At 40.8% G+C, this 23,322-nt stretch overlaps 1 protein-coding gene across 14 annotated transcripts in view; it reads right to left on the bottom strand.

The window, feature by feature from the left end:
• CAGE1 (cancer antigen 1) overlaps positions 1 to 23,322 on the bottom strand; it is a 44,288-nt gene that overhangs the window by 6,572 nt on the left and 14,394 nt on the right. The window contains exons 3-15 of one of the 14 annotated variants that reach the window (XR_009492598.1): positions 20,831 to 21,730; positions 17,985 to 18,134; positions 15,659 to 15,766; positions 10,043 to 10,162; positions 9,489 to 9,569; positions 9,192 to 9,299; positions 7,973 to 8,077; positions 7,602 to 7,667; positions 5,777 to 5,881; positions 5,109 to 5,194; positions 1,592 to 1,660; positions 987 to 1,017; positions 63 to 221 (exon numbers count right to left, since the gene is read on the bottom strand). Coding sequence is in view for 11 of the 14 variants with exons in the window: in XM_059880689.1 (XP_059736672.1) it covers positions 506 to 547; positions 987 to 1,017; positions 1,592 to 1,660; positions 5,109 to 5,194; positions 5,777 to 5,881; positions 7,602 to 7,667; positions 7,973 to 8,077; positions 9,192 to 9,299; positions 9,489 to 9,569; positions 10,043 to 10,162; positions 15,659 to 15,766; positions 17,985 to 18,134; positions 20,831 to 21,730 (1,971 nt within the window). In the remaining 3 variants the exon portion in view is untranslated. Of the gene's footprint in view, positions 1 to 62; positions 222 to 265; positions 548 to 986; positions 1,018 to 1,591; positions 1,661 to 5,108; positions 5,195 to 5,776; positions 5,882 to 7,601; positions 7,694 to 7,972; positions 8,078 to 9,191; positions 9,300 to 9,488; positions 9,570 to 10,042; positions 10,163 to 15,658; positions 15,767 to 17,984; positions 18,135 to 20,830; positions 21,731 to 23,322 lie in introns of those variants that run through there. The other 13 variants (XM_059880689.1, XM_024984071.2, XM_059880690.1 and 10 more) reach the window with 13 other exon arrangements.

Here is a 23,322-nt window from a genome sequence, read left to right as displayed (position 1 = left end):
GTTATTAAAGGCCTGGCAATAGGCTTTCCTGGTAAAGATTCAGTGGTAAAGAATCCACCTACCAATACAGGAAACGTGGGTTTGATCTCTGGGTCAGGAAGGTCCCCTGGAGAAGGAAATGGCAAGCCACTCCAGTATTCTTGCTGGGAGAATTTCACGGTCAGAGGAGCCTGGCAGGCTGCAGTCCATGGAGTTGCAAAGAGTCAGATGTGACCTAACGTCTAAACAACAATACAAGACTTTTGTGCTGTAGGAATGAAACTTGGCAGGTATTCAGAAAAGAAGACACTGTATCCACTTGTTTATTTTATATTAGAATATGTTTGATTGTTCACAGGAAGAAACTAGAAGAAAAATAATCACATACTTTTGGATTGTAAAGTTTCACTACTTATACAGATTTTAATGTATCATTTGTGTGGATCGATCTGGGTACAGTACTCAGTAATGACTCTGCTCCTGGAGAGGCTGACAAAAATGATTAACTGTTAATCTTCAGTTCTGTTTAATCTAAATCATTTCTATTTCCTTCTAAAATAACTGGCATCTAAAAATGAAAGGAAAAAAATAAGTTTGCAGGACAGACATTTGGGAACAGAAGAGCTAACTCTTGATTACATGTGAATTCTTGATCACATACAGAACTCCTATTCCATAAACAGTGTGTTCTTGATTACATACAAAAAAACGGGTGCAAGGAAAACCTACAGATAAACTCCACAGATAATACTAATACTATATTTTAATCAACATTTTTGTTTCAAACTGTTGGGACATCAAGGGGACTAATACAATTAAGGGAGGGGCTTCCAATTGCGGGACCAGCTATAATCACAGCCCAGAGGCCCTTATGTGGGGCAGAGGGGTAAGCTGTGCTGAACATTACTGAAATATAACTTTAGGAAATCTTATTTAATCTTGTGTAATTTGACAATGACATGGAAACATCGCATTCTTTATAATGATTGTCAATCAGTATGACCTACCACGGTCAGGGGCTTCGGATGACTTCTCGGTCTGCAGGAAACAGAGAGAGCATAACATCAAAGAAAACAGAAGCAAGTGGGGTGGGGGTGGAGGAGGGTTAAGACAGAGAACTGGTGAACGTCGAATGAGCATCTTAGGAACTGGACCAGAAAGAGTTCCATTTCAACATCCTACGATGGTTCTAATCAACCCCTTAGAGTTTGGGCATACACCTTGTAGCGTCGAATACTGAGAGCTGAGAGTCTTCTATTAATAACATAACAGATTATAAGATTTCATACCAGTGGAAGAAAATCTGATCATAAGATCTGGGTAAGCTGTTTTATTGTAAACTAAATCTTAGTTCATAATCTGCATAGTATTTTTTCTTAGAAATGATCATAAGTTCCCTGAGGGCAGTGAACCTTGCTTTGCAATTCAGGTCCTACAAAAAGACATGAAGCAACTATTTCACGCTAGGCAAGATACCAAGCACTTTTACATAATTTATCTTGTTTGTCTCAAATTAAGACAAGGAGAAAGGTGTTTTTTAAAAATGTTTAACATTATTATGCATATATTCTAAAGGTAAAGACATTATCATTTAGAAAAAGAAACAACTTACCTTGGTTTTCTGACTCTCTCTCTGGACCTTCTAATTAAATCTTCCAACTGTTTATTTCTCTCTTCTAAACTGAAAGAAGAAACAACTGAAGTTTATGATTAAAATGGACTTTTCTAAGCTAACCTCACTGGAGGATTTGAGTAGATAAATTTAATGATGGTCTAGCTTTCTATACATCATCCACCCATCTTGTGTCTATTCAGGAGTTCAGTTGTGTCCAACTCTTCGGGACCATGGACTGTAGCCCGTCAGACTCCTCTGTCCATGGGATTTTACAGGCAAGAATACTGGAAGTGGTTGCCATTCTCTCCTCCACATTTTCCCAACCCAGGGGTCAAAACTGTGTCTCCTGCATCTCCTGTTTGGCTGGCAGATTCTTTACCACTGAGCCACCTGGGAAGACAGCTATATGGGAACTTGGAATTCTTTCCTAGCAACTCAAATTATTTAATTAATTTTTCCCTTTAAAGGTTCCAGTGGTGAAGAAGGAGAGTGATCCCTCCTTCCCAGCCCTCTTTGCCCCCACATCCTGGATGACCACTCATCTGCTTTCTTTCACTATAGTTTTGCACCATCTAGAATTTTGTGTAATGAAATCTTACACTCAGCCTAATTATTTTGCAATTCATCCACACTGTTGCACCTACCCAGAGGTCATTCTTTTTTTTATTGTTGTATAGAATTCCACTGTGTGGCCATGTCACAATTTGTCTGTCATCTCACCATGTGAGGGACATTTAGGTTGTTCCTAGGTTGGGGCTATTACAAATAAGTAAGTAAGTAAGTAACTGTTAGTAGCTCAGTCATGCCCGACTGTTTGCAACCCCATGGACTGCAGCCCACAAGGCTCCTCAGTCCATGAGATTTTCCAGACAAGAATACTGAAGTGGGTACCTTGAAATTCTCTTTTGTGTTAACACATGTGTTCTTTCTTCTTGGATCCATACACAGGAGTGGGTTGGCTGAATCATACATTGGGTATATTTAACTTTTAAAGAAGGCACCAAATTGTTTTTAAGAGGTTGCTCCATTTTACATTTCCACCAGGAGGCTATGAGCATTTCAGTTGCTCCATGTCCTGCCAATACCTGGTATGGTCAGTCTTTTAGGCACACTTATAGGTGTGTAGTGGTCTTCACTGGGGTTTAATTTGCTTATTAATGATGTTGACTATCATTTAATGTACTTACTTGTCATCCATGTATCCATCTTCTTGGTGAAGTGTCTGTTCAAATCTTTGCCCATTTTTATGGGGTTGCTTCCTTATTCTTGGGTTTTTAGAGTCTGTTATGTATTCTGATTACAAGTTCTTTAGCAGATATATGACGTGTACATATTCTTTCATGTTAGTCTTTTCATTCTCTTAATGATGTCCATGGAAGAGCCAACGTTTTTTAATTTTGATGAAGTACGATTATCAAAATTTTCTTTTATGAATCATGTTTTTGGTATCATATTTAAATCACTGCCTAACACAACATCAACCCAACATCAGAAACTTTTTCCTATATTTTGAGAATGTTTTACACTTTAGCTCTTTCATTTAGGTCTAGTATCCATTTTGAGTTACTTCTGCATGTGATACAAGGTATAAATCAAAGTGTTTTTGTTTTTTTTGTTTGTTTGCAAATGGATGGCCAACAATTTCAGCATCCTTTCCAAAGAATGTGTGTGTGTGTATATATATATGTATATACATATACATATATACATATATATATATGCATATATATGTATAACTGAATCACTTTGTTGCCCAGCAGAAATTAACAGAACATTGAAAACCAACTATATTTCAATAAAACATATTTAAAAGATAAAAATAAAATCTAGATCAGCTTGGGGAGAAATAAGTCTTAACAATATTGAATCTTAAGATTTCTGAAATAAGTACACCTCCTTATATATTTGTCTTTATTTTATCTTTATATTATTGAATGTACTATTTTATATTTATATTGTCTTCTTTATTTTTTTTACACATCAAAGATAATTGTTTTATTTAAAAACGGAAATATTTATATGTTTGTGTTGCAGCCCTTATGGAAAAAAAAAATTTTTTTAAGTCCTTTGATTTGAAATTCAATGTAAACAAGTACACAATCTTAAACCATAAATTCCAATTTTTTTTCCTCTGTGTTTAAATGATGTGAAAGCTTTTGTTCTGTTCAAAGGGATCTGTATATTTGAATTACAGCAACTTCTCAGTAACTTCTTCTCTGGTCTTGTCTCTTGTTTAGTCACTAAGTGGTCTCCAGCTCTTTGGCAACACCATGGACTGTAGCCCGCCAGGTTCCTCTGTCCATGGGATTTCCCAGGCAAGAATACTGGAGTGGGTTGCCATTTCCTTCTCCATTCTTTATTTTTTAGTGAGGTAAAATTGGTATATATTATTATATAAATCTCAGGTGTACGGCATTATAATTTGACCTCTGTATGCACTAATACCGGAGAAGGCAATGGCACCCCACTCCAGTACTCTTGCCTGGAGAATCCCAAGGACGGAGGAGCCTGGTAGGCTCCAGTCCCTGGGTTGCTAAGAGTTGGGCACGACTGAGAGACTTCACTTTCCCTTTTCACTTTCATGCATTGGAAAAGGAAATGGCAACCCACTGCAGTGTTCTTGCCTGGAGAATCCCAGGGACCGGGGAGCCTGGTGGGCTGCCGTCTCTGGGGTCGCACAGAGTCGGACACGACTGAAGCGACTTAGCAGCAGCAGCAGCAGCATGCACTACTACAGAGCATTACCACGGAAGTCCAGTCACCATCCGTCGCCACACAATCCACCCCCTTCACCCGTCTCCCCCACTCACCACTCCCTTCCCCTCCGGTAACCACCAGCAGGTTCTCTGTATTGATGACTTTGCTTTTGTTTTGTGTGTGTGTTTTATCTACAATTTATTTCAGTTATCTTGTAGTGAGTTAGCACTATACAAAGCTCCTATTTTAGGGGGTGTAAGATTAGACCTTTTGCTTAAGCTCTAATGACAGCAAGCGCTGTACAAATGAAATTGGGAGAAGGGTGGAGGAAAGAGCATGTAAGAAATAAAGAGAATAAATAAGTGGAAAAACTTTGCAGAATTTAAAACACTAATTTTGGAATATTTCACTCTGAATCTCAATAAATGAGAAAATCTATTTGGTACATGATACGTTTCATTTGGGGTGCATTCAAAACCTTATATGGATAAATTCTAAGGATAGCAAGGTTATTTTACTCGAACACTGTGGTGATAATCTTCTAAAATTCTTGGATGTTTCTCACTAATTCCTTAACCTCGCTCCCCACCCACCCACCCCCACATCAAAGGGAGTTCTGAGAAGGAAGAGGAAACTCTGGGTGTTCAAGTAATCCAGACATTAAATAGAATAAACACATTATTGAAGAATGGTCTTCTTTACTTACAAAATGGCACATTTCCCTCTTTGTAGGAGTCTAAAAGATGAACTCAGCAAGTCAGAAAGTGACATACCAGCAAATGTTTACAAAATTAAAAATAAAGTTTTTTGAACTTACTGTGCAATCTGGGAGTGGGATATCACAAGTCTTTGGTCAGCACATTTGATTATTTCCTCATAAGATGTAACCTTGGGAAACATTAGCTAAAACAATTATTCTGTGATCAATTCTAAGATATTTACTTAGTTTTGTTCATTTTTTTGCTTTTCAAGAATCTGCACAAGTTGAAGTTCAATTATATGACTCCTGTGAATGAAGGTTTTACAACTGGCAGAACATCTTCCTTGTATTTTGAAATCAGGAATATGGATACAAATAGAACTGAAATGTGCCTGTTCACCATGCAGAAAAAGTATCAAAAAAAGGACAACTGTAGTGAAACAACTGTGATCCATACAAGTAGTGTATGTGTCAACCCAGGGTCAGAGTCCACAATGAGGTTTTAAAAGGTAAACCAGAACACTATGTTGGCGAGATTTAGAAGGACCCTCCAAGTGAATCGGTGAGGCTAAGACTAAGAAATTGCTGACAACAGAAGGCTATATGCACACATACAGTTCTTTGCTAGCTTTTAGCTAAAAGGAAAATAACACAGTCATGATGAAGTGAATGGAATTGAGACAAATGTGTTACATCATCCTTCAGATCCCTTTTTTGCATCCAAATTCTAATGTTTTAATATTTGACATAGTTTAAAAAATATATGTGCATAAGAAAATCTGTACCTTATTTATTAAGTTGCCTAAATGTCTTTGATACTTGTCATTTTCTTCAGTGAGTCTGTTGCAGTGGTCTTCTTTTGTCTCTAGAAGATTTTCCAATTTTGCAATCTATAGAGCAACATCAGCAAAAATGATAACTTGGAAACTGCCATGAAAATCATGTATTGATGTTAAGAACAATGAGAACAGTGAGCTATACTTTATTTCAATATTCCCTTACACTGATTTGTACCATAGGTGAATTGAGAGAGGCTGTTAGTTAGACTGCAGTTAGAACACATGAACAGAAATTTAAACGGTGTTTCAGCTTTTCTACATTTTAATACAATGAAATAGCTTTGCAAACAACTAGACACTTACTAGTAAATACAAGTACTTATTAGTCCCAAGTCTTTTCTTTCCATTCATAACCAATGGATAGACTATCTTCTTTCCATATATAACCAATGGATATTTGATTGTCTCTGAAGCACTGATGTGCTGCTTGATGACACATTTTCAGGTTTCATCAATATTCTCACGTGTATAAATGAGAGTTTTTAAAAGGTCCAGCTCAACGTGTGTCACATTCTGACTTATGGTCCAATTTTTTAGGGGGGGGTTTAAATTTTTGGGGGGGTCCAATTTTTATTTGCAAAAAATTAACATTAACAATTTAAATATTGTATTCTTGCATTAACAATTTAAAGTTTGTATTTCTAAAAATGATATGTAGGCTAAATTACCAAGAAAGAGTATTCACAAGTTCCCCCACAGTTACCTTAATTTTCAAAGCAATTATAGAAGAAAAAAAACAGAAATGTTCCCTTTAAATAACAATGTTAAGAGTGGCCGTTGATGTTCTAATGTTTATTTAAACATATTTATTTACATATGTTTACAAGTCTGCCCTACAGGAAACAATAGCGGAACAAGCTTTCTTGCTCTTTCCCTTTACATAGATATATTAATGGGGACAATATCAAATCGGGGTCCCATTCCTCTGACTGCACATGTTACTTAAAGCAGGGAGTACAGATATTACCTCAGTTTAACAGATAAACCCAAGGTGAAGAGAATTTAAAATGCTTTTTAAAGGACATGGCTAGAAGTAGAGAGAAGAGGGTGGCAGAGGCTAAGATTGTTAGCACCACTGACTCAACGGACATGAATCTGAGCAGAGTCCGGGAGACAGTGGAGGACAGGGAAGCCTGGCGTGCTGCCGTCCACGGGGCCGCAAAGAGTGGGACACAACTTAGCGACTGAACGCCATCACCTTGAACCTCTGTGTCGAGAGCAGCTCTTCCTTTCCTCTCCCTCCCTTTCCGTGTGCCAGTCCTTTAGGGACTAGCATTTCTCACGTTTGGAATTTTTATCACGGTCAGCTTGATGTGCTTCTTTACCCTCTCAGGAGTTGTGTGGTCTAGAAGCTTGCTTTCAGGTGGGTTCAGGTGAGACACCACGGACAGTGCCCGTTCCATGCCTCAAGCAGTCAAGGGCACACCTCACCTTTTGTGCGGTTAAGCTGGACAAGAGGGCTCTGCTGTGGGTCATTAAAAGTTTCTTGTAAGTCTTGAACTTACAGGTTTTAGCAGCCATTCTAAGTGCCTAGATGCCTTATTTTATTCAGGGATGCAAGATGTAATTTTCTATAGGTGTGTCTTCTGCTTTTTTTTAATGTGGACCATTTTTAGTCTCAGTTGAATTTGTTATAATACTGCTTCTGTTTTCTGTTTTTTTATTTTTTTGCCCGAGAGGCAAGTGGGATCTTAGCCCCCAACCAGGGATCCAACTGGCACCGCCCTCCTTGGAAGGCGAGGTCTTAACCACTGCACCCTCAGGGAAGTACCTCTTCTGCTTTTAACAGCTTACATTCTCCAGCGAAGAACTCTCCCTCATGAGTTATTCGGTTCCTCTGAAATATAGTTTGTACAACAAAGTCTGCAGCACATGTAAGAGGCAACATAGTGTGTCTGAGATGCTGCCATTTGTGAGCGTTTTCTCACTTCAGCTTCCCACCCCAGGGGAGACCGAGGTCCATTCCAAACCTCTTTTGTGCCTGAAGCTCAGAAGCTGCTGACAGGGCCTGCCCCCCTTTCATCCGCCCCCTGCCAGCCTGTGGGCTCTCCTCTGTGCTTCTCCCACCTGGATGTCACGGGATCCTCCTCTTTTTAAAAAGGTTCCCTTTAGTCCTTGCAAACAGCTATCTATATATCTCACCTTTTCTAGATTCCTTGGAGGCAGGGCTTCCGTTTGATGTAACTTTCCATCAATATCTCCATACTGACTAGCCTTGCTTACCCTTTCAAGGAAGTCAATAATTACCTATATAATGAAGAAAATTAATGAAGTAGAAAGGAAGAAAACTATAAGCCCTCACAGCATCGGGCTTTTCCCTTTCTCCTATGCAATGAATTTAGTACAGGATGCTGACCTTTAACAATTTAGAAATACGATAGACTTCTCTAAAGATGAAAAAAGAAATTATGGGGGCTTCCCTAGTGGCTTAGTGCTAAGAATCCACCCGCCAGCGCAGGAGACACGGGTTCGATCCCTGGTCCGGGAAGATCCCACGCGCCGCGGAGCAACTAAGCCCATGAGTCGCAACTACTGAAGCCGTGCACGCCTAGAGCCCGTGCAGCCCGCGCTCTGCAACAAGAGAAGCCTAAGCACCGCAACTGGAGAGGAGCCCCGGCTCGCCACGACTAGAGAAAAGCCTGCGCAGCAATGAAGACCCAGCACAGCCAGAAATAAATAAACGTTAAAGAACCAATTAAGTTAATTAACCTCTTTTTCACTATATAGTGGGATCCAAATGGATTGTAACTTTCTAGATACCAAGATATTTTAATTTTCTTCCCACAGATTTTTCCTCTTTTAGCTGCTTTTATCTTCTTTTTTCCAGCTTTATCGATACATAACTGATGCAACCGTTGTGTAAGTTTCAGGTGTACAGCGTGTTGATTTGATACACTGATATATTGCAAAATGATTACCGCCATTAGCTCCACCCCTCCCACAATCACCACTCCCCTGTGATGGCTCTGGGTGCCATCCAAAGGACGTGTGCCATTTCCCTGGCACCCCCTTAATCTCGATTGCTGTAAACACCTACTGCTCTAAGAATGGTGGTCGTATGTGCCACAATATAAATGTTCTTCATTCACTATTAAAAACTTGCACATACTTGAAAATTTCTGCATTTTGAAAGAAAAAAAATTTTTCTAAACAGAAACCATGTGGGACAATATTTAAAATTTCAAAACCTGAGAGTGCCAACTTCAGTTCTATATTTGTGGGGGTGAATAATACTGCTACTATGCCAGCGTGTGACCATTTCAAGGAGCAAAGTTTTTGAAGGCAGATCATTTCCACAACTCGTTATTAAGACAGTGTTGTGAATAAAAAGGCTAGCAAAGCAACGAAAGGTGTTTCTTACCAAAAAATCAAGCTCCTCGTTTAGGTTGTGGGGCTGGTTCAGTTTGGCTCCCAGTACAACAGGCACGTCTCTGACATTCTTGGCTTCCTTGGAGTCAAATTCTGTAACCTGCCATGAAACATGTTTGTGTCCACTTCCAATATGTTCACTTTCCTTGGAACATTTGACAATGAATATGCTATCAGTTAAGCCATCAGAGAGCTCTCCAGTGGCTTCAATAACAGAAAGCTTTCAATGTAAGATCTAAAGTTGCATTTTTGTATTAGAGAAACAGGACACGGTGAATGTTTAACTCACCCCAGGAACCTGATGTTGACATGATTTTTCATTAGCAAGTAACTGTCTGAAAGCTGCGATTTTGTCTTTATGTTTCAGTAGCTAAGGAAAAAGGCATTTTCTATTTCAGAGACAGGAAATAAGACTACATTCAGTAACATTTCTAATAAAATCACCAAACCATGAACAGCCCAACCCCTGTCTCAAAGGTGTCTTGTATTTCGAGCTCCTGTGTAGTAGAGTTCACACAACATGCCTGAGACTGCTGCCCCCAGAAAGGCCTGCTCGCCAAGGTGCCCCCTGACTGGCTTCTAGGAACCTGGATCGTGGGAGAGTCTCCATCATTTCCCGGTATGAAGGCTCACTGCGTCTAACCTATTTGCACAGAGGATGTGGTTTATGCTGAACGCCTCCTTCCACTGGGAGAGTCTGGGGTTTTGGTACGTGGCAGGCAGAGGGTGCCTGCCTACTCGACCAGCCTCAGATAGAAACCCTGGACACTCAGTGTCCAGTGAGCTTCCCTGGGAACTCTTCACATGGGCTGCACAGCTCACTGCCAGGGAAGGGAAGGGCACCTGGTTTCCTCTGGACTTTGCTCCATGTGCTTTTCCCCTTTGCTGGTTTTGTTCTGAATCCTCTCGCAGTAATAATACCTCATAACTGGGAGAATGACTGTGTGCTGAGTCCTGTGAGTCCTGTAAGTCACCAAACATGAGGGAGGGCTTGGGAGCTCCGCAGAGCTTATTCTAATACCCAATTGCTTTTACAGCCAGGCTATTAAGACTCTGCTTTAAAGAAAAAATTAGCCAACTTTTTCTAGATACAATTCAGTATCATTTCTTATATGTTCCATATAATAATAATAGATCTTTAATATTCAATATTTCTAACTCCTCCAAATATCAGTGATAAAGTATGCTGTACAGAATTTTTTATTATGAACAATTTCGAAAAAAGAGAAAAAACTAATGAAGCCCCATATAACTATTACTCAGCTCCAATTATTGACAGTTAATGATCAATCTTGTATCATTAATACCCCAAGCACTTCCTCCTCCCTGCAACTCCCTTCACTCAATCAAATGACAGACATCACATTATTTTGTCTGCCAATATTACAGTAATGACACAGAAATTTACCAAGAGAACATAAATATCTGAAATTGTATTTCTGAAACATCCCTCTTGGGCTTCCCTGGTGGCTCAGATGGTAAAGAATCTGGTTGCAATGTGGGAAACCTGGGTTCGACCTCTGGTTTGGGCATGGCAACCCACCCCACTATTCTTGCCTGGAGAATCCCCATGGACAGAGGAACCTGGCGTGCTACAGTCCATGGGGTGGCAAAGAGTCAGACACGACTGAGCAGCTAAGCACAACATCCCTTTTGAACCCTCAACTAGGCTTCTTTTAGAAGGTTGCTTTAAGAAGTGGAGACCAGTAGTTTTTCTGCATGCCTGTTTATTCCTTGGTCCTTTTCTCTATAGCTTAGCCAGAAGATAGGTTCTCCAGAGCACTTGCAACAAATTTCCTATCCACCTCACAGTTCAGAGAAGTCATTTCCTGCTAGTACAGTATTGAAATTGAATCCCAGATTTACTGTTCAGCCAGGTAAACTGGTCACTTCTGTTTTCCTCTCAGATTAAAAATGGCTCCTGTTTGAGTCTTATTATCATTTTCCCAAATGAGAGTCACAGCATGCTGGCATAAGTCCTTTGGAAGGAGGTCCCCATTACAGCCATTACCCCTATCATGGTTTGGCCTCAGGCCAAACTACAGTGAAGGAACACAGCCCCACCCATCAGCAGAAAATTGGACTAAAGATTTACTGAGCATGGCCCTGCCCACCAGATCAGATCAGATCAGATCAGTCGCTCAGTCGTGTCCGACTCTTTGCGACCCCATGAATTGCAGCACGCCAGGCCTCCCTGTCCATCACCAACTACTGGAGTTCACTCAGACTCACATCCATCGAGTCGGTGATGCCATCCAGCCATCTCATCCTCTGTTGTCCCCTTCTCTTCCTGCCCCCAATCCCTCCCAGCATCAGAGTCTTTTCCAATGAGTCAACTCTTCGCATGAGAGCAAGACCCAATTTCCCCACAGCCAGTCCCTCCCATCAGGAAGCTTCCACAAGCCTCTTATCCTCATCCATCAGAGGGCAGACAAACTGAAAACCACAATCATGGAAAACTAACCAAACTGATCACATGGATCACAACCTCAACTAACTCCATGAAGCAATGAGCCATGCCATGTAGGGCCACCCAAGACAGACGGGTCATGGTGGAGAGTTCTGACAAAATGTGGTCCACTGGAGAAGGGAATGGCAAACCACTTCAGCATTCTTGCCTTGAGAAACCGAGGAATAGTATGAAAAGACAAAAAGATATGACCCTGAAAGATGAACTTCCCAGGTCGATAAGTGCCCAATATGCCATTGGAGAAGAGCAGAGAAACAGCTCCAGAAGGAATGGAGAAGCTGAGTCAAAGAGGAAACAAGACCCAGCTATGGATGTGTCTGGTGGTAAAAGCAAAGCCCAATGCTGTAACGAACAGTATTGCATAGGAACCTGGAATGTTAGGTCCATGAATCAAGGCAAATTGGAAGTGGTCAAACAGGAGATGGCAAGAGTGAACATTGACATTCCAGGAATCAGTGAACTAAAATGGACCAGAATGGGCGAATTTAGCTCAGAGGACCATTATATCTACTACTGTGGGCAAGACTCCCCTAGAAAAAATGGAATAGGCCTCATAGTCAACAAAAGAGTCCAAAATGCAGTACTTGGGTGCAATCTCAAAAATGACTATGATCTCTGTTCATTTCCAAGGCAAACCATTCAGTATCACAGTAATCTAAATCTATGCCCCAACCACTATTGCCAAAGCAGCTGAACAGTTCTATGAAGAACTAGAAGACCTTCTAGAACTAACACCAAAAAAAAGATGTCCTTTTCATTACAGTGGCTGCTGCTGATGCTAAGTCGCTTCAGTAGTGTCCGACTCTGTGCGACCCCATCCATAGATGGCAGCCCACCAGGCTCCCCCGTCCCTGGGATTCTCCAGGCAAGAAGAGTGGAGTGGGTTGCCATTTCTTTCTCCAATGCATGAAAGTGAAAAGTGAAAGTGAAGTCGCTCAGTCGTGTCCGACTCTTAGCGACCCCATGGACTGCAGCCCACCAGGCTACTCCGTCCATGTCATTTTCCAGGCAAGAGTACTGGAGTGGGGTGCCATTGCCTTCTCCGTCATTACAGTAGACTGGAATGCAAAAGTAGGAAGTCAAAAGATACCTGGAATAATAGGCAACTTTGGCCTTAGAGTACTAAACGAAGTAGGGCAAAGGCTATCAGAGTTTTGCCAAGAGAACACACTGGTCACAGCAAACACCCCCTTCCAACAACACAAGAGAAGACTCTACACATGGACATCACCAGATGGTCAAAACCAAAACCAGATTGATTATATTTTTTGCAGCCAAGATGGAGAAGCTCTATTTAGTCAGCAAAAACAAGACCGGGAGCTGACTGTGGCTCAGATCATGAACTCTTTATTGCCAATATTCAGATTTAAATTGAAGAAAGTAGAGAAAACCACTAGATCATTCAGCTCAGTTCAGTTCAGTCGCTCAGTCGTGTCCGACTCTTTGCGACCCAATGAATTGCAGCACTCTAGGCCTCCCTGTCCATCACCAGCTCCCGGAGTTCACTCAAACTCACGTCCATCGAGTCGGTGATGCTATTTAGCCATTTCATCCTCTGTCGTCCCCTTCTCCTCCTGCCCCCAATCCCTCCCAGCATCAGAGTCTTTTCCAATGAGTCAACTCTTCACATGAGGTGGCCAAAGTACTGGAGTTTCAGCTTTAGCATCATTCCTTCCAAAGAACACCCAGGACTGATTTCCTTTAGAATGGACTGGTTGGATCTCCTTGCAGTCCAAGGGACTCTCAGGTATGACCTAAATCAAATCCCTTACGATTATACAGTGGAAGTGAGAAATAGATTCAAGGGATTAGATCTGATAGCCAGAGTGCCTGAAGAACTATGGTCAGAAATTGATTTAGAAAAGGCAGAGGAACCAGAGATCAAATTGCCAACATCAGTTGGATCATAGAAAAAGAAAGAGAATTCCAAAAAAGCATCTACTTCTGCTCCATTGACTACGCTAAAGCCTTTGACTGTATGGATCACGACAAGCAATTCTTAAAGAGATCAGAACACCAGAGCACCTTACGTGTCTCCTCCAAAACCTGTATGCAGGTCAAAAAGCAACAGTTAGAACCAGACATGGAACAATGGACTGGTTTCAAATAGGGAAAGGAGTACGTCAAGGCTGTATACTGTAAGCCTGCTTATTTAACTTATATACAGAGTACATCAAGCAAAATGCTGGGCTGGATGAAGCACAAGCTGGAATCAAGATTACCAGGAGAAATATCAATAACCTCAGATATGCAGATGACACCACCCTTATGGCAGAAAGCAAAGAGGAACTAAAGAGCCTCTTGATGAAGGTGAAAGAGGAGAGTGAAAAAGCTGGCTTAAAACTCAACATTCACAAAACGAAGATCATGGCATCAGGCCCCATCACTTCATGACAAATAGATGGGGAAACAATGGAAATAGTGACAGACTTTATTTTCTTGGACTCCAAAATCACTGCAGATGATGACTGCAGCCATGAAATTGAAAGACACTTGCTCCTCGAGAAGAAAAACTATGACCAACCTAGACAGCATATTAAAAAGCAGAGACATTATTTTGCCAACAAAGTTTCATCTAGTCAAAGCTACAGTTTTTCTAGCATTCATGTATGGATGTGAGAATTGGATTATAAAGAAGGCTAGAAGTGTTAGTCGCTCAGTCGTGCCCAACTGTTTGAGACCCCATGAACTGCAGCCCACTAGGCTCTTCTGTCCATGGGATTTTCCAGGCAAGGATATTGGAGTGGGTTGTCATTTCCTTCTCCAGGGGATCTTCCCAACCCAGGGATTGAACCTGGGTCTCCTGCACGTCAGGCAAATCCTTTACTGACTGAGCTACAAGGGAAGCCATAAAGAAGGCTGAGCGCTGAAGAATTGATGTTTTTGAACTATGGTGCTGGAGAAGACTCTTGGGAGTCCCTTGGACTGCAAAGAGATCAAACCAGTCAATCCTAAAGGAAATCAATCCTGAATATTCACTGGAGGAACTGATGCTGAAGCTGAAGCTCCAATACTTTGGCCACCTGATGCAAAGAGCTGACTCATTAGAAAAGACCCTGATGCTGGGAAAGATCGAAGGCGGGAGGAGAAGGGGATGACAGAGGATGAAATAGTTGGATGGCATCACTGACGCGATGGACTCAAGTTTGAACAGGGAAGCCTGGCGTGCTGTCCATGGGGTTGAAAAGAGTCGAACACGACTGCACACCTGAACAACAACATTTACCTGGCTCTCCTAGTTCTCTCTCCACCTCTGCACCACTAGCCGAGAGACTGACTGAAGAAGTCCCAAGGGCCTTCCCTTACTTGTCTCACTTGAGAAATAAAATCTGTTTCCAATGTATCCACTATTCCAAGTGATAAAGTTTGTAATAACTATGTCCTGTGCTTAGCTGCTCAGTAGTGTCTGACTCTGAGACCCCCAGGCTCCTCTGTCCATGGGATGCTCTAGACAAGAATACTCAAGGGGGTTGCAGTGTCCTCCTCCAGGGGATCTTCCTAATCCAGGGATCAAACCCAAGTCTCCCACATTGCAGGTGGATTATTTACTGTCTGAGCCCAGGAAAGCCCATGAATACTGGAATAGTAGCCTATCCCTTCTCCAGGGAATCTTCCGGACCCAGGAATGGAACAGGGGTCTCCTGCATGGCAGGCGGATTCTCTACCAGGTGAGCTATCAAGGAAGCCCTATAGGAATGTCAAAATATACTTATCTTCAGGAATCAGTGGTACCATTAAAAGTGAACAGATACTCATACCAGTTTTTGGGTAGATGAATGGGATTTTCTAAGACATACTTAGGTTATAAAACAAGTCAAGTGTTGAACAAAAGGCCTCCTTAGAGTCAAAGTAAAGCTAATCTTGTCCCCTGAAATAATTATTTTAAAAAATCCAAAGTTTTTAGGAGCCTCTTTATACTTTTACACTAGCTTTTTTTTACTTCTTTTTTCACTAAAAATGATATAATTTTTAGAATGAAGAATACATACCTCTTTATCTAAAATTTTCTTTTTAAGATGAAAACTCTTCAATTTTTGTGGCATATCACTAACTTTCTCATTCTCTTTGAAATGTTCAGCATCAGGATTGATGATGTCCTAAGGGTAATGTTTTGAGAAGCTTTCTTAAAAAGTTTTCAATAAAATTAAAAGAATGAAGGGTAGAATACAAATTAAATGTTCCATGCAAAAGAAGAGGCCAAACAAAAGAAGGAAGAAAAATATTGAACTCAATTCTTCAGTTACTCATCATAAGACATCTAATAACAGGTTAATGTGGAAATAATTCATTTAGATTCACATTTGCATATAAATTGTAAGTGGGACAAATTAGGATAATTGCTAGAAGTTAATACACATTGATAGTAACTATAATGACTACACATTCATAGATACATCTCCTGTTAGCCTAGTCAGTTTACAAATCCAAATTTTAGACTAATTGTTATACCTGACACCAGAACAATGAGACATCTTTAATAATATTGAAACTCTAGACATTTCAGTGGCCCCCAGAATGAAGATACTTGTACACTGTACTTGTACAGTGAAGACCCTTGTAACCTAAGGGTCAAAAGTGCACGCATTAGAGTCAGACTACCTGGGTTTGGATCTGAGTTCTGCCACTTAGAGCTTCCCTTGTGGCTCAGTGGTAAAGAATCTGCCTGCCAATGCAGGAGATATGGGTTCAATCTTTATGCTGGGAAGATCCCCTGGGGAAAGAAATGGTGACCCACTCCAGTATTCTTGCCTGGGAAATCCCATGGGCAGAGGAGCCTGGTGGGCTACAGTCCATGGGGTCGTAGAGTCAGACACAACTGATCGACTGAGCACAGTGGAAAGCGTCTACTGCAGCTCTGAAACGGAATGGAAACTCATTCTGCCACTTAACTTATGTGAGACTTTGAACAAGAAACTCAACTATTCTAGGCCTGTTTGTTTTTCCATGTTTTAAAAAAAAAAAAAAAAGCCTGATAATATTTTTTTAATGGTGTAAGAGTTGAATGAGATAATCCATGAAAAGCAGAGTCAATTTAAATGCCTCCAAGGACAGGGTGGGCAGCCAGCAAATATTTGTCCAGTGCCTATTAGAGGCTTACCCTGTATTAGCAGAGGGCATATCACATATGGAGTCTCTGATCTTGAAGCCTTGAGCAAACAGGTATTTGTTTGGCCTGGAATGAGATCTACTAAGTAGAGGGTTGATGGATGGCTCACTGAGGGGTCTGGGAGAGAAGAAGCAGCCAGCAAATAAGACTGAGAAAGAACAGCAGCATCCGCTGAGAGAAGAGAAAATCAAGCAAATATGGTGAGAAAGCAGATGTCTGAAGGGCCGGGGGTGATGGAAAGGCTGCAGCAAGAAGCGCTGGCGACACTTTCAAATTCAAACCTTATGAAGACAAAACTTCAGGCGGGCACAGTCTTTGGGCCATCAATTTGGGGTCTCTGCTAAAATTACTTAGCTTGGTTTCCAGCCTTCAATAAATGCTGGCGTTCAACAAATTTTAGCTGAAAGAAAATAGTAGTGTAGTGTGTAGTGTGTTCCTGTGTCAGATCAGGAACACAGCAAACCCACGTTGCCAAATTTTGGCTCAGAGGAGTGCACTTAAGCTCAAAGAAACATACAATAATCAGAGGGAAGAGGAAGAAAGAGAGTTCAATAATTTGAGGAGCTGTTCCGAGCATCATGCCCTTCAAACGTAGGGTCTGTCACTTCCCAGGGCAGCAGCGACACCACTGCAGCTAAGGCTGAGAAAGGAAAATTTCCTTGGCCAGGTCACACAGCCAAGAGGTGGAGAGGCCATGTCTGGAACTCACTGGACACTAACTTCATTTTTCATTCTTCCCATGGACACAGCTCCACACTGCCCACCCTGCCCCAGAGCTGCACTTCAGATCAGACTGGGTAAACAGCCCACCCATGTGAACTCATCACTAGGAGCAGCCGGGCTGGAGCCCAAGACTACTGCTCAGAGGGAGTTTTCCTAACACGTGGAAAGCACTGAGGGACAGGTTTTGCCTGAAGTTCTTATTTTTTTCAGTCCTACTACATTATCTTACTGTTGATTTGTGGGAATTAGGTGATGAAAAAAGACAGGATGAAGCAGTGGGAAGAAGGAAGGGCTGATTGGTTGGTTTAAGCATCTGTATCAGTCAGTTCAGTCGCTCAGTCATGTCCAACTCTTTGCAACCCCATGGACTACAGCACGCCAGGCTTCCCTATCCATCTGTATCATTCCTTCCATTATTTTTCTTTCATAACTTGATTGTCCAACCTTGATATTTCTTAATAAAAATATGATTTTTGTATAATTACCTGATGTGGGAGAAGTTCTACCATCAGAGCCAGAAGACTGAGAATTCTGGACGTCGGCTGTGAAGTTCTTTTCATGTCTGGGGGGTTTGCGCTCCCTTCTTCACAAGGTGAGTGATTCGGGAACAAATTAGAATGTGTCATCTTTGTATCCTACATATACACAATTCAGACTTGTCACAATAAAGACACAGAATCTGGATTACTTTTTAGGTAAAATGCTGAATACCACTCTTAAAAACTCAAAGCAGTGGTTCTCAAACTTTTTGATTTTCAGGATGCTTTCACAGTCTTAAAAATTATTGAGGATATCCCAAAGCTTTTGTTTGTTAGGCTGTATCTGTCAATATTTATTGCATCAGAAATCACAGTGTGAACATAAAAAATATTGATTTACAAATTCATTTAAATGACAATCAATATTTATTGTATTAAAAATACAATATCTACATTTATATTTATTGTGTTAGAATCTATTTTATATTTATCAATATTCATTGTATTAGAAATTACAACTGAGAACATTCAAAAATATTTATTTACTAATTCATTTAAACAATAAATCTATTATGTCAGTATAAGCGACAATTTAATACAAAATTACCACATTTGTCAAAATGAAAAATTAGTGAAAAGTGGGAATGTTTACACTTTCTGCAAATATTGTTAATGCTGGCTTAATAGAAGACAGCAGGACTCTCCACTGTGCTTTCCATATTCCATCAATCATGAAAGCAATTACCCTGTCACATGCCACATGGCTTCACGGGAAAACTCCACTGTACACCTGGGAAAGAATGAGAGTGAAAAAGGCAATGGTGTCTTCATATTACCATGAAAATGCTTCGACATCAAAGATGCTCCCAGAACACACATTGAGAAAATGGACCTAAAGATTAATGAAAAGCAAAACTAGAAGTAAAAAAAAAAAAAAAACGGATTAGTCAAGATGGTGCAAAAGCTGCCTTTAAAAAAAGAAAGCTCAAGAAAAACATTGTATAGTGGATAAACTACTGCACAGTAACACTGATTTACGCAGTGTTTACTAATTCAAAATTTGTCATGCTTTGGTTAACAGCCAAACTGAAGGTCATCTTTGCTTAGGCTAAAAGTGAAAATGAAAGTGTTAGTTGCTCAGCTGTGTTTCAACTCTTCTTGACCCCATGGACTGTAGCCCGCCAGGCTCCTCTGTCCATGGGACTCTTCAGACAAGAATAGTGGAGTGGGTTGCTGTTCCCTTCTCCAGGGGATCTTCCCGACCTGCTTAGGTCAGTACTTATCAAAGCATGACCTTGGGGCCAGGAGCATCAGTGAGTCCCTAAGATCTTCCTGGAGATGCAAATCCCCAGGCCCCACCTCACACCTGCTGAATCAGAGACTCTGGGGTGGTCCCTGCAATCTGCAGTTTCATAGCTGAGGCTGATGAATGCTAACGTTTGAGAATCACACTGGCTTAGATAATCCTTTCTTCTTTCTGGAGAAAAGATGACAGAGAGAATTTCCAGTCCCATGAGAACAGTATTTTTCTAAGAGCCATTAAAAATAATAGGATCCTGTCTTGCAAACAATACTTAATACGGATTAGATATTCACAAAAGTAAGTCTTCTAAGGACATCTTTGAGCAACAGATCAGTTCAGTTTAAGTTATTATGACAAATATAAAAATAAACGTATACATTTTCTGACTCAGATTAGCCTTCTAATAGAGTTAATAAGATTGTACTACAGATATTTTAAGGCAGGCCTACAAAACTGGAATAGAGCAGATGTGCTCTGGCTTGTGAGGATTATCACTACCAAGACAGGCTTCCAGTTGTCTGCCAAAAAAAGCCATCTGAACTGCAAATACAAAATACAGGTTCTCCAAACACATTGATACGAGGCTCTCATGTTGTTCTTAACGAATGATCATTTTGCAATACATACAGATATTGAATCTTTATGCTGCACACCTGAAACTCGTGGATGTGCCATCTCAGTAAAAATGTTAGTAACTTTACAAGATTACTGTGTGATATGATGTAGGTTTTGCCTTGTAAACCAAATATGCAGCTGTATTATTTAGTTTTACTGTTGAATAAGCAGACATGGCATGAAAAGACTGAGATCCTCACTCAGAAAATCTTTTCTCGAGGAAGCTTTGGATGATTGGTCATGTACGAGTGCCTGCATGTGTGCTAAGTCACTTCAGTCGTGTCCGACTCTGTGCGACCCCATCCATAGACGGCAGCCCACCAGGCTCCCCCGTCCCTGGGATTCTCCAGGCAAGAACACTGGAGTGGGTTGCCATTTCCTTCTCCAATGCATGAAAATGAAAAGTGAAAGTGAAGTTGCTCAGTCGTGTCCGACCCTCGGCGACCCCATGGACTGCAGCCCTTCAGGCTCCTCCGTCCATGGGATTTTCCAGGCAAGAGTACTGGAGTGGGGTGCCATTGCCTTCTCCATACCAGGCTCCTAGGTACCCACAAAATTCCCACATTCATTTGCAACTCTACCAATATAATTGCAAGAGGCCAGGAATGGCTGTTCTTTAATGTGAGTATCTGAGACCCAAAGAAACTCGTCCAAACCTGTGGCACCTTCTCCATCATTTCTCTCTTTTTGGTTGTTAATTCTCTCCGCCGACAAATTAGGGTATGGGCCACGCCCAAATACGCCTCAGCAGACTATTAGAAACTCCTGAAATTCTGTCTTAGAGATTCTGAATTTGTGATAATACCTTGGCCACATCTGACTCTGTAACACCCTCTAAGATCTCCTTGAGTCGAGCTATCTCACATTTAGGGACACAATTTTGCTCCTCACTCCTTGCAACCTGCTGCTGATGTTTTGTGTTTTCATTTTTTACCTCGTCGATCTGCTGCTGGAGTTCTGCATTCTTAGCCTTTTCACTGTCGGATAGGAATTGCACCTTCTGAACCTGAGCGACCAATTTCTCGAGTTTAGATTTCAGATTCTCTCTTTCATCCAGGTGTTTCCTTTCACGTTTCTGAAATTCCTCCCGTAAAGACAGGACCTCTTGCTCTCTGGTCTCTCTCTCCCTTTTCAACAAGTCCAGAGCGGCACTGGTGGCCTTTTCCAGTTCTCCTTTGAGTTGCTGCAGTCTTTCTATCTCTTCTTCTTTCTTGCTCAAGGCACTATCCATCTCCATGCACTGAGTCATGTACCTTTCCTCTAGACTAGCATAATTGCCCTTGAGTTTCTTAAACTCTAACTGTAAGGTTTCCTTTTCACTCCTGCATTCCTGAAGGTGGTTTTGGGTGGTAACTAAAATCTCATGCAAACTCTGCAGTGTCTTCTCTGTATCATTCTTCTCTAGCTTTATTCTGTACTTTTCTTCAATTAACTCTTCGACCTTCTCCTTTAGCTTATTGATGATGTCCACAAACACGTGCTGTTTAGTCGTATTCGTCTGTAGTTCTTCAACCTTCTTCTCTAAATACGTGTTACGATGCTCTAGGTCTTGGATCCGAGTTTCCTGTTCTTTGTTAGCGAGTTTTAATTTCCGTAGGACTTCATTTAAAGCCATGTCCTCTTCCAGAGGTTGTAAGCTTTCCAAGCTCTGCTCTGCGTCAGGTATCAAGCAGGCCTCCTGAGACGCTCCATCGCTCCAACAAATGCCTGTAGGAGCCCAAGTTGAGACCATCTGTGGACTCCACCTGCCTTTTTCTGGGACTTCCTTTTGGTGTCTGACTGACATCTCAGGAATATCCATAGAATTCTGTACTCCTTTGGAAGAACCTGCAATCTGTAAATTACAGTAAGTAAAATAAGTCTGAAAGAGTAGAAATATGAGCTTTGAGGTCAAAGAGAGCTGCCCTTGAACACTGGATCCCTAAATTTGGTTTTCTCAGCTCTGAAATAATAGGGAAGATGTGTACGTCCAACACTAATATCTAATTAACAAAAATACTTAAGTATTAATTGCTGAATGTCATGTACTGCACTTAGCAGCACAGCAGGTATGGTATCTGTATTATGCTTTTACAAAAAAAAAAATTAAATATTGATACTCTCACCATCTTCTATGACACAAACTTTTCTGGATACATACAAGATATTTCCTTTGACTTCAAATGAATTAAAACAAAGTTATTCATTACCCTAAATCTGCAAAGACATTTTTAAAAAATTATTTTTGAGGTAATGTTGGTTTTTAACATTATGTAAGCCTCATGTGTACGTTACATTTCTACTTCTGTTTACACTACAGCACACTCACCACCAAACATTTAGTTTCCATTTATCACCATACAGTTGATCCATTTTACTCATTTATTTTGTTCATTTATTTTTTGGTTTTTGTTTGGGTTTTTTTGTATCCCATATATGAATGAAATCATATTTGTTTTTCCCCACCTGACTTATTTTACTTAGCATGATACCCTCACGATCCACCCATCCATGTTGCCACAAATGGCAAAATTTCATCTTTATGACTGAGTAGTATTCTATTGTAAATATACGAAATACCTTCTTTATCCATTTATCCATTGATAGGCACTTAGGTCAGAGAAGGCAATGGCACCCCACCTTACCCCACTCCAATACTCTTGCCTGGAAAATCCCATGGACGGAGGAGCCTGGTGGGCTGCAGTCCATGGGGTTGCAGAAGAGTCAGACACGACTTCACTTTCACTTTTCACTTTTATGCATTGGAGAAGGAAATGGCAACCCACTCCAGTGTTCTTGCCTGGAGAATCCCAGGGACGGGGGAGCCTGGTGGGCTGCCGTCTATGGGGTTGCACAGAGTCGGACACGATTGAAGCAACTTAGCAGCAGCAGCAGCAGCAACAATCAGCAATGTTGAACATCTTTTCATGTGCCTGTTGGCCACCGGTATGTCTTCTTTGGAAAAATGTCTATTTGGCTCCTCTGCTAATTTTTTAATTAGATTTTTTTGTTGTTATTGAGTTGTATGAATTCTATATATATTTTGGATACTAACCCCTTATTGGTTATGTGGTTTGCAAACATCTTTTCCCAGTTGGCAGGTTGTCCTTGTATTTTATAGATAGTTTCCTTCACTGTGCAAAAACTTTTTAGTTTGATGAGGTCCCATTTATTTTTGCTTTTGTTTTCCTTGCCTGAGGATATATACCCAAAGATATTGCTAAGGCCAATTCACTAATTATACTGTCTATGATAGATTTATTGTTTTTATATGTCCATCTTTGTCTCTTGTTACCTTTTTTGGTTTGGAGTTTGGAGTCTATTTTGTCAGATATGAACATAGCTACACTCAATTTCTTTTAGCTACCATTTGCTTTGGACATCATCTTCCATCCTTTCATTTTGAGTCTACGTTTATCTTTAAAGCTGAAGTGAGTTTACTGGAGG

Source organism: Bos taurus, chromosome 23 (assembly GCF_002263795.3).
Source record: "Bos taurus isolate L1 Dominette 01449 registration number 42190680 breed Hereford chromosome 23, ARS-UCD2.0, whole genome shotgun sequence".
Taxonomy (NCBI): domain Eukaryota; kingdom Metazoa; phylum Chordata; class Mammalia; order Artiodactyla; family Bovidae; genus Bos; species Bos taurus.
This window is presented reverse-complemented; position numbering and strand designations above follow the sequence as displayed.